Source organism: Xiphias gladius, chromosome 17 (assembly GCF_016859285.1).
Source record: "Xiphias gladius isolate SHS-SW01 ecotype Sanya breed wild chromosome 17, ASM1685928v1, whole genome shotgun sequence".
NCBI classification, from domain to species: domain Eukaryota; kingdom Metazoa; phylum Chordata; class Actinopteri; order Istiophoriformes; family Xiphiidae; genus Xiphias; species Xiphias gladius.
Window position 1 is genome coordinate 7004625 of NC_053416.1, and position 17539 is coordinate 7022163.

Below are 17539 nucleotides of genomic sequence, written 5' to 3' on the forward strand. Positions count from 1 at the left end.
TGCCTCCACCAGGGTGCCATTTTTGGACTCTGGACCATGATTCACTCTGTGCACAGCGCAGTCAGAGCAAGTGGAGGGTGGCAGGCCAATCCAGTTCATCCCTAGCGCGGGTAACTGGTGGCAACGGCGCAGTCGAGCCAGTGGAGTCATACGCCATCGATAGGCAACTGTCAGTGCGGGTGGTGACACATTGAGGCCAGCGCCATTCACTTGTTCAACTCCGGACCGCTGGGGGTGCGGCTGCAGCGGATGCCCTCGAGCAACAGCGGTGGGGACAGATTAGAGCAGCTCAGTGCGGTGTCAGCCGCAAAGCAGGGCGATGTGTTCCACACGGGCTGATGTGACGACCAGGAGACGGACAGTTGTGGCTCCGAGGGTCAGCCAGAAACACACACAGACGTTGAATATGGAAACAAACTCAATAGCAGGGACATGGACTGAATGAATGCCTCACACGTCAAGACAACCAATGGCAATGACACTACAAAAGACAAAACTTGAATCTGCTAATCAAAAAACTGCAGGGCTTTGATAATGCTCTGCTGAGAGCCAGCTTCCCAGACCCCATAGCCATTGTGCTCGCTGTGTGTGCTTCAGCTGGACCCTCAGCAGTCTTAAAGCACTCACTTATGGCAATGAAGCATGTTGTTGTGGGAATAAAAGCGGGAGCGGGGAAGTGGACGAATGCTGCTCTGACAAACTGGCCCGAGACTCTGGGAATCAACACCGTCCCCTGCAACAACCCGTAATGTAGCCGCCCCATATGGTCATGTTGCTTGTGCTGTACCTTATAGAACAACATGGGGTTTATTAATATTGATGACGCGGTCTTTGTTGGCCTACTCTTCTCAGAGCCATTGTTCTTACAGTGTTGCAGTCTTGAGTAGCACTCAGTATGCACACAGCGCGTAATAAAACAATTGGCTATTTGTGGATGTTGTACTCGCAGTATGGGTTTTTCTGTAACACTTTGACGATCCATCAAAGATGTAATGTGTAATATTTCGCCGTGCTAAGGGCATTGCCATCCTATATGGATGGCAGTGTCGTTCCACCAGTTGGTCAATCGACCACCAGTCAGACTGAATCATGTCGACAACTATCGGATGAACATTCGTGAAATCGTGCGCAGCCATTCGTGGTTCTCAGAGGATGAATCCCACCGACACCGATGATCGCCTCATCTTTCGTCTAGTGCCACCATGAGGCTGAAATCTGTTGCTTTTAATGAAATGCCGCGACAACGTTTGACTGGATAGCCATGAAAATCCCCTTGGCAACAAACATTTTCACCTATCCTGTGAAATATCTCCTCGTGATGGACTGGCACAAAGTTTTGTGGTAGACGTTTGTGGTCCCGGGAGGATGAATCCTAATGACCGACGTTGGCACTTAGCCGAAAGCACTGCTGTGCCAAAGTACATCCTCACAGAGCTGCAACGATGGCTTTGGACATTTGCTCTTGTTGTATTGCATTTAAGTGAGACGTAACATGTAATGGAGTGTTCAGTATTATTGCAGTTACTGTAAGGCATTTTAATTGAAATTGGTAATACGGTAGAAGTAAATTTGGTGCCACCATCTGATTATCTTTCTAAACATATTTGAGTGATGGCTTTGTTAATTTTAAATATAGAACCTCCTATAAATAAAAAACTTCCAATAAATAAATAAATAAATCCTTAACATTCATAATTGCACATGCCTTATTTATTTTTGCAGGTGCTGTGTGAAAAATTAAAAAAACCCAAGGCCCTTTGTTGGTTCTAATCCATTAACTGCAGAAAAAAGATGGTTTGTGAGAATGCTGGAAATGCATACACCCTGCGTATAAACTCAATAAAATCTCAAAAGCTCATCAATACGGTATGAAACTTGGTGGAAACTGGATCGTAAGCCAGGTAATGTTTCAAAGAGATTTTGGTATAATCTGGATTTGGAATTGCTGACAATAGATGATTATCATTTTCAATGCAGTGTGATAATTTTAGTCTCAAGTGTTAGTGATAAGAATCGTATCTTCGGGTGTGACGGCAAGAATTTCTTATGTGGGACGTTCTGTGGTCTCTAGTTGCCCTCTAGGTGTTTGTTACACAGTCTCGTCACGACACTTCTTACAATTCGAGTCATCAGATGGACTGTAAAGGTTACAACCACAGGCATTTACAGAGTTCGACGAGGACCTAATAAAAGCCTCACAGCTGTAGCAACTTCAGCAAATCTAGATGCTTACTCTGTTGGTGAGCATAAAACCCCCTGACGATCAAAGCACAGTATGGGGCAGACTTCTTTTTTTTTTTTTTACCAAAATCAGATCTCAGCAATCTCGAGAGTGACAGCGTCTCAATTCCTCAGAGCTAGAGCAGATAACACGCTGAGCTCCGAGGCCCGTAGATGCAGCCAAACTTATCAGCATCATTTTGATCCATCATTCTGTCTCACCTCTGTTTCTTTACAGGATCGGAGCAGACCGGGGAGCCTTGTAACGGTCCAACAGCGTTACGCCGGGGGGGCCCCTGTAAATATCAGCATGTTAGAGCTCAAGCCGAGATTTACCTAGGGTAAAATAAACATATCCTGGATAATGGGATTCAGGTTTTTACATTGTGTTTTGCGTGGATTGCAGAAAGTGGCCACGAGAAAACATCTTTCCATCCGAAGAAATGTAACATAGTTTGAGGCAATTACTGTCTTGTAATGTCATGTTAATGTGACCTAATCCAGTGTCATCATATAGGAAAATCCAATAAAGCACATGAAGCGTGTGGCTAACTTCCCCATCTCTCAGCAGTTTTGCAGGCATATGCCAGAGGATTGCCTCAGTAATAATCTGTTGAAACAGCAAAGGGAGCGGGGGGGTGATGGGACAGGGCTGGTACACAGCTTCCTCTGCTCAGTCACACACACGGCTTAGGGCAGCTTTCTGATGTGAATTCATATCGTCATATATGGACATGACCCCCTTCCCGTTTAATTTTCCCAACCCCCCCCCCTCATTGCCTCATTTTAGCTGTGCAGGCATATTGTGTCTTATTCTTAGAGTAGTCGTGAATAATACATGTGACCAAATTGCTTGAGACACCGACTGCATTTGTAACCGTTATGGTCATGTGAGTGTTTATGTGCACGCGTGACTGCGTGTCTGTGTGCGTGCATGTGCCTGTGTCACCAGAGGCAGATGTTGGGCACATAGATTACGTCTGGCTGGGTGTGTAATCCTGGTGTTACTGAGAACAGCGTGGAGTTATAATCACCCACACAGCTACCCCTGAATAAGCGGAAAACTGGGCAATGGTAATCTCTCTCACTTCTCCCACATCTCTACTCGTCTCTCGCCTTTCTTACATGATCTATCCTTCATTCCCCTCCTCCTTTATGTAACGTCCTTTCATCCTTCTGTCCATCCCTTCCCGTCCCTGCTACGTCCAGCCAGATCTGGAGGAACAGCATTGTGAAAAAAGGAGCAGTGAAGAAGACAGAGAAAGAAAAAAAAAAGGGGGGTGAGGGTGTAGAAAGAGGTTTTAAGTGGCTTAGCTTACTCTATGGTGTAAATGCCAGATGGTCTAATGAGAAGCCAGCGGAGCTAAAGGGACTGGCAGGTCTTCATCAGTTTCCTCTGATGCATGATGAACACAACAGTCACTTTGTTAATCGCTCTCTCCCTCTGTCCCTCTTTTCCCTCGCACACCCTCACATTTGCCTTTGGTTTGACCCTGTGCCTGTCACTGGGGCAGCCCGCTTGGAAAACGTTTAACAAGCAGGGTGGTCATCAAAAGAGCGTATCGGAGAGAGTGTGTACGTTATTGGGGCGTGTTACATAATCCTCGTCAGAATCGTTGAATAAGCTGTGAATCTGGATGAATAAATTGCTTGTAGTTTCTCCCTTCCCTCTGACCAGACAGCAGGATGGTTTCTACCTGTGGTGTGTAGTTTATGTTTTTGTTTGTCGATTCAGTATGTACCACACGCACTGCTGGAGGCAGAGGTAATGTTACGTAAGGTTTTGCCAGTAAGAATGTATGTCCTCTGGGTAATGAGTCATCTTTCCCCCCCCCTCTGAAGATTTACAATGAATCACAAGCAAAAACCAAAAAGCAAAACAGGAAAAACAAAACAAAACATAAATGAATGGGTAGACTGTGAGAAAGCTGACACACCATTTTCACCTTTTAGAAACCTCTGGCTGTTATCACTTGAGACATCTTTAGCAAATTATGCTAAATGAAAAATAGCTCATTTTCTGTGTTGCCAGGTCGTGACAGGAAGGGGTAATAGAGGAAACATAAATTCAGTTTTTGTGATCACATCGCGAGGCAAAACAAGCTGAAGTTTTAGGATGTCTCCTGCAAGTTTTATGTACACTTTACACGGTAATACAGGAATTTTTCCTGGGCTGAGGAAAATATAGATTCTCTCTCCCTCGATTTCTGCCTTGTACCTGTCTGAGCCTTCTCTGGTTCATGGTTCCTGCAGGGAGAGAGAACAGAACTGGAAAAAGCCAGCCGACATTTGGCTATGAGCTATTTCTATCTTTCGCACTGACACAGGCTGGCATGCACTGAAACATATATGAAGGGTTCCACTCAAAAATGATATCCAGGGTTTTTGTCCGAGTAACGTGACAAAAATGATTTCTGTCTTGAGAGTACAGCTTTTAGCTACAGCTGTTGGCTATCCTAATATGTGTCTTTTTCAAATAGTCATTTTTAAATGATGCAATGACAGATTCTTGAAAGGTTTGGAAACAAGTTCAAGGTCCCTTTTCGTCCCCCAGACCTAAGATACTCAGGCACACGCATGTTACCACTGAATCCTGACCTATCTCGGTGCATGCTTACACAATACCTACATATTATATTTTTAGGAGTGGGCAAGTGCTTATTCTTGCGCCAAACAACTCTGCTCTCTACATGTAGCACTGCATCAAGGAATCATACAGTCACAAACACACACACACACACACACACACGCACACACACTCCTTGCCACTTAACTGGCCAAAATGGGTTGTATATGACAGAGAAAATGAAACACAAACACAATCAGGGACAATCAGGGGAATGTCCGGTTGCCATGGGAATGCTTTCTGGCAGATAGTCAGCCTTGTGCTGTTTATACACGGAGGGCTGGATGATAACAAGGACAAAGTTTGTGTCAACTCCACAGAGAGGGGAAGGGGGGGGTGTCAAAAACCTCCATGTGTCTCCTCGTTAGTTACAGACAAAGTGAGTGTGGGGCCTAAATCTGGAGCACACTGACCGTTGCCTGCCTTCAACCCCTTCGTCACCAATCAAGAATGAATGACTAGTTACCTTTGTATGATGTAGATAAAGCGATTACGAAATGTCACCTTACCACAGACATTGTAGCATTCAGTAATTAAAGCTGCTTTAATTTGGAATATGTGCCCACGTGCGTGTTGTATTACTCAAATACATACCGAGGCTGTGGAATGCAGCTCATTCATTTTTATGTGTAGCCGATGGCTGGTCAACAGACAAATTTCTGCGCAGACAGCAAAAGTGTTATATAATCAAAGATACGTGCTTTTACAGAGGTCCCAATTGGATCACCGCACTGGGTCAGTATGGAAATAAACTCAAACTCGCAGGAACCAGGAGTACCACACAATGAGCCGGATGAATCTGTTCAAGGCAAAAAAAAGAAAGCAGACAGTGAGGTAAACAAAAACGCATTATGAGACGATTACACTGAAATCTGATCAACTGTCGACATTGTATACAGCCAAGGCAACCTAATCCACGATAACACCCTGTTCAAGTGGTCCGAAATGACTTCAAAATAAAATTTATTGTTTGAGCGATCATACAGTTTATGCACTCAACATAACAGAAGACACTCTCACACCTTCGCGTCTTCCCAGGACATCAATGACTTTAAGCTCTGCTAAATGAACCTGCCAGTTTCCAGTCGGGAGGGAAAGAAAAACATATAGGAGGCGTGACAACACTGACTTGATAGGATTAAATGTTTTATGGGGATTATTTATCTCATGTAGTCCGCATTGAGATAAAGCTCACCTGCCACAGCGTACCAGGTACATATTCACCCTTGAGACAAATGCAATTTTCTTGCCAGTAAAGTAGGAATCCGTTTGACTGGAGCTTATTCTTCACGTCCTAGTAATGTGCAGCCCATCAAACTTCCACAATGGTACATAAATGTTGTGCTTCAGCATGTCAGCGACCTGAAATAACTTCAGTCTGGTAGACTTCAAAAGGTACTTTGCAACATGACTCAACTGCAAGTGATGGCAATGCAATTAAGTATTAAAACAGCACAGCAAAGTTGTCTCGGTTGTTAGCAGTACTGATTCTCAGCACTGAGGTTCCTGGTTTACAGCTTCAGCCTTTGGAAGCTGCTATTCTGTTTTGAGTTTTCATATTCTCACAGTGTTCCCGTGGGTTTCCTTCAGGTGCAACAACTTCCTTCCACAGTCCACAGACACGCAGGCGAGGTGAACTGGAAACTGTAAAGTGCCCAGGGGTATGAATGTGTTTGTCCATGTGTTATTCTGCGCTGTCGGGGATGTTTCTCCGCCCGTTGGACGATGCGAGCAGGGACTCGCTTCGGCAATCCACACACAGAGTAGACCTGAACGGGGATGGATAAACGGGATGAATGGACGGACGGCCAACCCACTGCGGGACACGGACACATTAGGTGACACTAGACCTGATCACAACTACGTTAAGACCTGTCAGTTGGTCTGTGGCTATTACTGTTGGTTATCACGGTACTTCCAAAGAGTTAATCCACGTTTTGTCTTTCAGGATAACATTCCCCACAGTTATTCAGAAAAGCTGCATTCTTGCGACAGCAAATCAATCCATTTACTCTCGTTGTAGCAAGCCAATTTTTCATTGGCACGACAAAAGCCATTCAAAACATGAAATAGCTTTTAATGGCATTTTTTGTTGGAGATTTTAGAAATCCATTTGAATCAACACCGTGCCCTTCGATTCCTGTCTTAAGTGCTCTCTATCTTAAAAGGCCTTCAGAGTGTTACGTTTCCATTAAGATACGGGTCCCATACGTACTGTCTGATGTGGATGATTTACATTTGCACCTGGTAGTACCTACGAAAACCCCTCGGAGTCCCAACGTTTGCTATGTATGTTGTTCGTTTACATCCTTGAGTATGAGTATACACCTTAAACAGAGTGTTTTGTCAAAGGCTACATATAAGCACGAGATGGCAGCAGTAATGACTAACTGTAATTCTGACGGCAGACATCTGGTCTGGCTTGTTCCCAATCCATGGTTGTCCAGAACTGCCTTTGTGAATAAGCTACTCTTAGTTACATGCCACCTGTTTGTTTGGCCTTTGTCTCAAAGTTGTTTAACGTGGAATTTAACCCCATTTACGTTCCCACTGTTGCGTGTGACCTGGAGAACGTAGCAGCATTTACATTGTGTTATCAGTGAGGCAACCATGTGTGCATGTCTCGGGGTGAGTGATAGTGTACGTCCCGGATGCACTTCCGCACAATTCTTTAAGCATTTCTGCACACAAAGTCTGGATTTTATATTGATTCATATTGCATGTTAATACTAGTTGAGAAGGGTCTTAATTTTATTTAAAGCACCGCTAAATGTTCAGCTTTGGTCATATATACAAGTTACATAATGTACACTGAGAGTAATATGTGACTCTGTCTTGATAAGTGAATCATGTCCACACACTGTCTCTCATAAGTGCATGAGTGAGTGAAGTTCTGTATTTATTCATACTTTCATGAGCCAGATATCCCTGATGACTGCATTTATGAGGAGGCTCATAGGCAACCAAACAAACGAATAACGCAATTATTAAATACATAATTACAGAATAATCAAATGATTAAATAAAGAACAACTGGTATCAATTTCTGGTAATCTTAATAGCATCTCTGGGGCTATGTCAGGGATGTAAATAAGAAGTGCGTTATTTCATGGCTGAGCAAACAAAATGATTGTGTGTGTGTGTGTGTGTGTGTGTGTGTGTGAGTCTCTGTATGAGTGTGATCCAACAGCACAATGTATGAAATGCATAATTACATATGTACACAACGTTGCTATCACCTAAAACAAAGACACAAAGACACACACACACAAACACAATCGCTTTGTCTGCTCAGCCATGTAATACTTCATGCACTCCTTGTTTTTATTGACACATGCGTGGGGTCGTTTTGGAGAGAACTATTCACCCACATCCCTGACACAGCCTCAGAGATGCTACTAAGATTACCAGAAGGTGATACTGGTGGGTCTTTATTTAATCGTTTAATTAATCTGTAATTATTTACTTAATAATTGCGCTATTCGTTTGTTTGGTCGCTTATGAGCCTCTCCATAAATACAAAATGAACGTGCGGCTGTCTCTGTATGAGTGCGATCCAACAGAACAACGTATGAAATGCATGATAACATATGTACACAACATTGGTATCATCTGAAACAGAGACATGTCAGCCCCTTTCATATTTTGATGTTAATAAATACTGTGCTCCAGTGATTCTATAAATAATAAATGTAATAGCATTGATTCACAGCCAATCTCAGCTAACTCTCATACAGCACAGGTGAAGGCGTCTAGAGAACAAATATATTTCCTCCTTTTCTCTCCAGTTTATAAATGAGCCGGGGGATTGGTGATGGATTACTGGTTTCTTACAGCAGGATAATAATGCGGAATAATAAAAGTATATATGGTAATATTCTCCTTTAATTATTTTTAGGCGGTAGATCAACAGTATTATAAATGTCAAGTATAGTCAGAGAGGGCCACTTCCACTCTTTAATATATAAAGGAAAATTAAATCTATTTGTGTCAAACAGCCTTGTGTGCTAATTTAAATCATTCCCAGCCTGTTGTGGGTTCAGATCCGGTGGAGGCTCTGTTTATTCTTGTGGCTCTCCTGGCTCTGAGTGACACCAGGTTCAGTAGTCTCTCCAGCTCGTCCCCGGAACCTGCCAGACCGCTGGAGCCGAGCCCTCCGCGATCCTCCTGCGATTCCCTCCACTCCCCTGTCTGTAAATCCCACGCCCTAAGTGGGGGCAGAAGTTGAGCCGGGTGCAGGTTGAGGCCTGGGGGGCTTAACGGGTATCCTTCGTAGGCTCGTCGGGTCGGGGGTAGAGTGTCATAAAGGCTCTCCGAGTCTTCATTTTGCTCTGGGTCGTGGCTGCACTCTTGGTATTCCTCGTAAACAGGCGATGAGCTGTCTTCACAGCCGTCATGGCCGTGCAACTGCTGAAGGTCTCTGTGGTCCTGGTGCGCCCCCACATCTTTGCTCCTGTTGCCTGTGTTCTTTCCCTCCACGTCGTGCCTTCTCTTCTCTTCTCTGTCCAGGATGCGTTTCCTCTCCCACTCACCCGACTGATTCCTCTCCCACTGGAAGGTCCTCCTCGCGGTCTCCTGTCCCTGCTCTTGGCCCCTGTTACTGCTATAGCCCGCCACTCTGTAGTCCAGCTGGAGAGAGCGGGTGCTTCCCCCTCTTCTCATGTTCTGCTGGGTGTCACTGAGGTTGTAATGGGATCCCAGCTCTGGAGGACGCAGACGTGATGGTGACAACCAGCTCGAAGTCTGGCTGGAAGACTCCCAGCGGTATGCTGAAAAGAAAAGGCCAAAGACAGTAAGAAAGAATAAATATCTTTAAACAATTCGGAATAGTTTCAGTGATTAATAGCATGTTTTTAATGGAACAGCAAGGTGAGAGAGTTAAGACAGGGATCTGCTTTAATATATCGTGTAAGGTGACTGAGGCTTTATCCCCCTGGAGAATCTAGTGCTGCCAAATCACTGGAAATATGTAATTCTCACTCGAATGTGTTTGTTATGTTCAGCCTTTCTTGGTTGCACAGTTTGAGCAAGAATGAGATTATCTATCTAATAGGATCAGCTGGCAAAAGGTGCAACATCAACAAATCACTTCACTTCTTAAACAAAAGTTATCATCGCAATCTTGCAGGAGGTAAGCGAGGTGACGCCAGTTAATATGCTTTGGTGCATCAGTCATCATCATCCTCTGGCAGGACTGATCTGCAGCGATGTTCGACATCACTCACATCGCTGCAGATCCCATCTTGGGCCTGTTAAAGCAGCAACGGCTAACTCTAGGTACAAAGCCACAAGCATGAGGTTTACTGCCACACAATAAACGAACTCCTTTACTCAAAAAAAAAAATATCAGCCAACTGTCATTACATTCATGAATATTCTGCGTGTATTCCCTGGCTCGTTGTGTTTTTTTCTAATTTTCTCCTCTTTATTTTCACGAGCGGGCGACTCGTGAACGGCTTTCCCTCTGACTGTGTCACTATGGGGCTTACGCTGTGTGTTCTGTGGAACTTCTCCTGTGTGTTTGTGTGTAATTGCTCCATTTCTTCATTTAGTATTGATTAATGTGCAAATAAAATCAGTCAACAAAATTCCTTTTTTTTTTTTTTTACATTTAAGTTCATGCTGTTAAATGGACTGACACAGAACTCCCAGCTAATTCACTACTTACTACAAACTACAGCATGCAGTTTGCATTATTCATGGTTAGGTTAATGAGCTGTGAGTGAAAAAATATCATATTGATGAAGTGAGATGAGCCAGAGGGGTCACCCTCCGTGTGGGATGGAGAGTACACTCCATTAGCAGTGCTAGCTCCTGGTATTTAATGCATGACACATGTGTTGACAGGGATATCTAATAAACTAGCGTGCCAGCAAACCACAAAACATGTGGGAGTTCCTACTGCATGCCATGCCGCTGAAATATCCCTGTTTCTGGTTGAAACATTTTCAAATGAAAGGTAAAGGGGGGGGGGGGTATAATATAATGTTCTTACAATCCACAATGTATTCTTTGATGAACTCTACACAAATCTCATCTTTGCTCTGCAGGTGGCGACTTGCTGTCAGCGGAGTGGAAAACAAAACAAATTTCTCATGGGACAAGGAAGACTTTGATGACGAAATGTTCTTCTCATAGAAACGACTGAATGCAAAAAAAAAAAAAAGACATGGAGAATCATGACATGGGAGAATACTCAGCAACGGGAGAGGGAGGCTGGCAGAGAGCCATTTAGCACATCGCCGGTGTTTACAAACTAACCAATAACATACACATAAATACACATGCACACTGTAACCGTGCGCACAAACACATAATGTAATCTCACGCAAGTGGCGATAATGGTGACTGAAAATGTTCGATCCCATTTCCGGTAGAACAGGCTTGAAGACTGTCAACCTCGTTATAAATTACACTCTTTTTTTCCTCTCTGTTATTACAGTATTTTGGTATTTTTGCCTTTTTTTAAAAATTCAGTTGTTGTTGTAGCAGCCTGTGTTCGGTATGTATGGCCATTGTCATTGGCCCGTCACTTTTCTTGACCTGAGCACAAACATATGAGAATATACGTATATATGTAGTATAAAAATAAATAAATAAATAAATAAACAATGTTTGTCCAAGTGTTATATTAACAGAAATACACTGAGTCCCGTAGGTTATTTGGAACAGTCTACTGGACTACAATTTCACTGACCATTTAATTCTCTGTGTGAGTGCCGTGAGTAAGTAATGAAATGCTTTGTACACCTAGTTAATTCCATGCAATTGACAACAGACAGACGTGGTACCTATGAGCCAGTTAACATTGGTTTTAAGACCGTAGAACAAGCAGCTGACTGAAGAACATTGGGATTTTACGGGATAGAACTAGACCATGGCTGCCCTGATCTTTGTGTAAGCAAAACCATGCATTCATTACGAGTGGAAAGTCATTGTTCAGTCTATAGATGATGCCCCATTTACTGTGAAAAAGAAAGTGTTCGAAGCTGCCTTCTCTGCTTTTCTGAGCAGATGTGAGTCTTGGCTCAGAGTGCCCCTAAAATCCACCGGGACCCTCTACCAGTCCAGGGTGGAAGCTTTGCTTTGCCTGGAGTGAGGACCACGACACCGAACCTGACCAAGCTATTAAATGTCAGCATAATTCAAATAACTTGATTAACTATTTATGACCAGTAGGTACCTGTGTATGTTGCATAATTACCTTCGGTGAGAAAACTGTTTTATACATGGAACATTTTATACAATACTTTTTTTAACTAATGTTTTTATTTGATTAAAAAAACCCTGTGTTTTATATTGAAAATTGGTTTGGGTTTGATAGCGTTTTATAGAATCTGAATCCCGTATCAAATCCAATTCTCATCCTTTCAAGTCCCCTATCAAACCTGTTTCAGTGTAGCCTTCAACATTTGGAAGTAATGAAACACATGAATAAAAATTCGAAGACATTCATTTCTAGATCTCAGCTTTTACTGGCTGGGAACGCAGAAAAACTACAGTTCTGAGTGGAAGCCTAATTAGTAATTAACAGCATTAATAATTAAACACAACCTGTAGTTATAGTCTGAAAATGCAATGAGCAGCATGAGGTGAAATGTTGAGTATATATCATACACACTGAAATTACAGGAGTAGCTGACTTGTTTCACAAGCTACTTTCTCCAAACACTGGATGTCCGGAATTGGAAATTTCGAGCTAGCAAGGTCGCAATTTCAATATGATATTTATGAATGTTACATGAGAGATTCTGAATACTAACAATCACGTGTCACTGGAGAGGTTCTGCTAGCCTGTTGGTCTTTAAGACTACAAAAACACAAAGACCACTTATGGTTGTAGACAGGTGTTTGAAAGTGAGGTTTCATAACAAAGCTGAGTATAGACACAAGCTTCTACAGAAGAACATTAACCAGACAATGGCTGGTTCATTGTGGCCTTTCATTGAATTACTTACAGAAGAGCCTGACTGATATTGGGTTTTTGAAGTCAGTGCCAATATTGACTTTTGATATCTACGTGTGTTTTCTAACATAAAGCCATGCCATAAACAGACATTTCTTGATAAGGATCCAATTAGATATTGCGCACGCATCTGCGCTATTGCTGCAGAATTAATGTTAATTAGCTACAGCTCATACATTCTGCTATTGTAACTGATGGAAAGCGACAACGACGAGAAGCCTGCTACATAAACGTTTTGTTCTTTGCCTTTTGTTAGATTAGAAATGGAACTATCTGTCAAAAACCACTCCCAGTTGCAAATCAGGAAACTAGAAACTGGTAACCTACATTTCCATTCAAAGTCTGGGAAGCAAAAAATTGCAGATAAACAGATATGGTAATCTGTGCTCTATGGGGTATAATAAAAGTGTTCAGAGGAAATGACTTAAAGAATAAAAAAGGTTGGCTTTGGGGATCACTGCTTGAGAAATAAGCCAAAGGGATGGCAAGTTAATAATACGTTTTCCAGCTGCTCTGCATCTCACTCACCAGGGCTGTTCCGCTGCTGTTCTGTGTCCATGTTTGACACTACAAAGGGAGAGAGAATGCTAAAGTCAGAGAAGGACTGGGACAAACAACACAGAAACCAAAGGGGGAAAATCTGAAACACAGGGAGGTCCAGTGTCAGAAACTAACGAAAAATATTTGGAAATCTAAGCAGGATGTTTTATTCTGAATAAGGAGGGGTGGGGTTGAGTGGCAAAGGCTTGGCTGCATTCCGTACATTATGAAGTATCTTACTGCTACACTGAACAACTGAACACTGAACAAACACTTTGGCATCAGAAGACAGACAGTTAACAGGAGCTTTTCTTTCATACCTTCACTTTCAATGTTGTCAACTGCATCATTGACTAGACGTATGACTGTCACTATGGAGGCTAGAAAGAATACATAGAAAGGGAGCGAAGGAGAAGAGAAACAATGTCAGTGCACTTATGAATAGGGTAAGGTGCTGTGTGCAACTGAGATGAGATGGAGAATGTGTGTGGGCATGCGTGTGCACACGTGCAGACAGCAGGGACATGTTTGCCTTGCCAACACGTTTGTATGCATGTGGTGTGTGTGTGTTTGTGCGTTTGTGCGTGTCCCCTGTAAGGGAGTGGGGGAGGCATGAGAATCCTTTCTTTGCTGCTACACTAATTACACAGGAAACAAAGCATCTACTTGGGTTCCCTATCTGAAAAACACCTACACACGCACACACACATGATCGTTAGGGAAGATCAATGGTATTGAGTTATCTGGGAAAAAAGACACCCTATAGAATCCAAGAAACTGATTGTTTTTTCTCCCACTGAAGGCCTGTGCATTAACCTTTAATGCACAGAAACAGTTTTAGAGACCTAGTGTGGTAAAACAGTGAAGTATCACACGAGAAAAATGCAAAGATTAAAGACTGCAAAGTGTGTTGGGTCGTTTTAGCATCAGAGTCTTACCGTTGTCATCGAAGGACTCGGAGGTGTAGGAACTAAGGGAGTGCTCCTCGGACGGGGAGTCTGAGAGACATGCCACCTCGTCCAGCAGCTCTGACACGTCTAATGTACAAACACACACAAACACAGGTACAAATTCATATTAACGTATTCCACAGAAAATTAAAGGCCAATTAAAAATTGTTAAGCCAACGTAAATTCTAAATTTTAGAGGATTGGTTCAGATTTTTGTCAAGTCTATCTTAAAACAATTCTCATATACCTGTAAGTACATTTAAAAAGTTACTGAATGCTGCAATTATTCCTTCGGTCCACCCTGGCTGTGGAGAGATCCCTTCGTCGCGGGACTCCAAGTTTATGAGGCTTCTGCAGTCTGAGTTAGCCGGATCCAGAGGGTGCAGAGTTACAGTCGTTTTAGTTCCCTCTTGATTGAAGCAGGCACTTGATTTAGCCAACGTAGACTGCCTAAGCCTCATATTAACTTTGACTGGACTTTGGTACACGTTTGTGCTCGGAACGGGGACTGCAGACTTCCCCCTATCTTACAAAGGAGGTCTCTTCACATCGAGGATGGAACAGGAGAAATGATTACATTGACATGAAAGAAGTTGGATTACGATAGACTTGTATGATATCTTGACCAATACTTTAATATGTCCACCTATCCATACTTTCACTTGTCCATTTTTTTTCCTTTCTGGTTGGCTATGTTAGGTAAGGAGAGAGCCTAAAAGGCCCTATATTGTTGGGCAACACACATAACAAAGCACTGATATCTAAAGGCAATTTAAGATGCGGTACATCCAAATTAAATTTGGTGTTTTTCTCAAAGTCTGCCTGACTGCCATGGTGAACAGCACTTTTTAACAAATCCCAGTACACCCACTGCGAGTCCAGGTCTGCTCGTTTAATACCGTGTGCACCAGCTGGAGGAGTCATGGAAGGTGAAGACGACAGAGCTACCTCCAGTATAGCTCAGTGCAGCAGGTGTGAGACACAAACTCCTCAAAACAACAGGCACATTGGAAAAATGCTGCCCAAAAGCAGAGCAAGTCATATTAAAAATCTTGAAAAGTTGGTCTGAACAGCCTGTTTTCCACTGCAGCAATCAAAACTTTTTTTTTCTTCTAGTCAGAAACCTGACATTTCCTCTGTGCAAACAATTCAGGTTAAATTTCATTTGGGGAAGGCTGCCAAGCCTTGGGTCTCCAGTTAACCTCAACCTGCACGTCCTTAGAAGAAAACAGTTCGAATAAATAGATGCTTACAAGTCAGTGTAATTCCTGACCCTATTTTCCTTTGCTGAGTTGCTATTCCGGGGCTTGTATTCTTTAAAATTACTCAGAAATGTCTTTGAGTGATTGTTTGTCAAACAACTGCCAGAGGGGCAGAGCAGGTACTTTTGTGTCACGACGACTTTAGATAACCCCATGTTGCTGTGAAGACAGTCTACCAGACCGTCTGTTAAATTGAGAGACACGTACGCTGACCTACCAGGTTCTCTAATAATGTATCAGTTATAAAATGCCTGGTTCCACATTACTGTCCAAATTGGGTAACAGATACAGTGGTATGGGCTCAATATGAAACTGCCTGGATATAGGAACCGGCAGCTTCGCTGCTGTGATTATAAGTAAGATTTGGCAAAACTAAATATGCCTTATGTTTTGTAGGTGGTAAAATAATGAAAGGGCAGGAAGAGAAAACAGTTTGAAGACAATTCACTGGTGAAATCGATTGATCAGTGACTGGCGCTGAATGCTCAGGATGCTTAGTCTTCATCAGATATTTCCTTTTTTAAATCCTACATTGCTAATTAGAAACTACATGTATATTCTTGCACAGCTGCTTATTCTAGACAACAGGAAACACTAATGCACTGAGACGTTATATTTCGTTGAATGGAAAAAAAAAAGAGTCTCGTAGAAAAACATATATCCCTATTCCTTGAAGTAAGGTATTGAAAAAAAGTATCATTGTGGTATCAGTACCAAAACTCAGGTATCACATGACATCTAAAAATTCAAAACTACACCTAGTGCTATTCTGCTTTTTCCAGAAATCCTGTGCAGAGATGTAACAGGTGAAAATGCGTGATCTTGAACTGCTTTGGTGTTCCAGCAGCACCTGTATATTTACCACAGGTAAATCGTTTTTCCTGTTTTGCAACGAAATAAACTATTTGCTGGTGTAGCATGGTTTGTTTTAAGAGGCTTCGTGATCGCGGCTTCTCATAAAAGGACAAAGCCTGTCTTTCGTCACCCTTGTCTGTCGCATCTTCTACAAATGTCCTTGCCCGTTTCAAAGTTGTGCCTCACCCTGGACATTCAGCAAGCAGCCAGCAGTCAGGGCTTGGCCATCTTATAACTAAAACCACACTCTGCCCATGAGGGCCAGGATGTCTGGACATCAACTTTAGCTTTCGAAAAGCCCAGGCTGCGTGGTCACGGTCCAATGCGTATGGAACAAGTGAAACAATCCTACGGGAATGTGAGCAGTAATGCAGTACCGTCAATCAAACTAAACAGCAAAAGGCAGGCGCCGCTTCAACTCAGCACGCAGGCGACGGGATACTTCTAAACATAATCAAGTTTTTTAAAAAAGTATTTTGAACATTTCCTTAAGTCCTTTTTTATTTTCCACATAATTTCTTTCCCTACACGTTCATTCGTTACTGTGCCAGTGACTACCCTACCATGTGCCAATGTTGGCAGGCATGCCTGGGGTTACAGCCCCTGCTCTAATCCTAAAGCTAACACTGACGCACCATATTCTCATCCTGGCAGCAAACTTTTTAAATCCCCTCCATTGCTCGGATTGTAAGAGCCATCTGAAAAAGACTAAGTACGAAATGACTCACTTTTCTTGAAAATGTAAAACTTCACATTATGGTTTGGTTATAAATCGGTTATAAGTCAGTTAAATTGCAGATGAACGCAATTAATCAACTAGAAAAACGTTCGGCTCCTTTCCCTTTTCGCATTATTTTCCACTCAAAGCAGTTTACAGCATTAAAATTGGAAATACACAGTAGCAATATGGGACCTTATTTGTTCATAAAGTATTTTCCAAGTATTTCATTATTCATTACTTTTTATTTATTGATGTTGCAGCAGGTAGTGACAGAGAAAGCAACCAATATGTTCCCTTGTTAGTTACTATCTCACGTATTGACTTGTGCCCATCTATTGCAATATTCATTGTTATACTTGTTAGCGGTTGCTGCGCTGTAAATAAATAACTAAAGTGTTT

The 17539-nt window shown here is 42.6% G+C and overlaps 1 protein-coding gene across 5 annotated transcripts in view; it reads right to left on the bottom strand.

The window, feature by feature from the left end:
- Positions 1-8343: 8343 nt before the first annotated feature.
- LOC120802277 (protocadherin Fat 3) overlaps positions 8344-17539 on the bottom strand; it is a 67100-nt gene continuing 57904 nt past the window's right edge. For 3 of the 5 annotated variants that reach the window (XM_040149910.1, XM_040149913.1, XM_040149909.1), the window contains exons 49-52: positions 14291-14389; positions 13673-13732; positions 13341-13379; positions 8344-9615 (exon numbers count right to left, since the gene is read on the bottom strand). In XM_040149910.1, the coding sequence (XP_040005844.1) occupies positions 8864-9615; positions 13341-13379; positions 13673-13732; positions 14291-14389 (950 nt within the window). In that variant the 3' untranslated portion in view covers positions 8344-8863. The remainder of the gene's footprint in view (positions 9616-13340; positions 13380-13672; positions 13733-14290; positions 14390-17539) is intronic. The other 2 variants (XM_040149914.1, XM_040149911.1) reach the window with 2 other exon arrangements.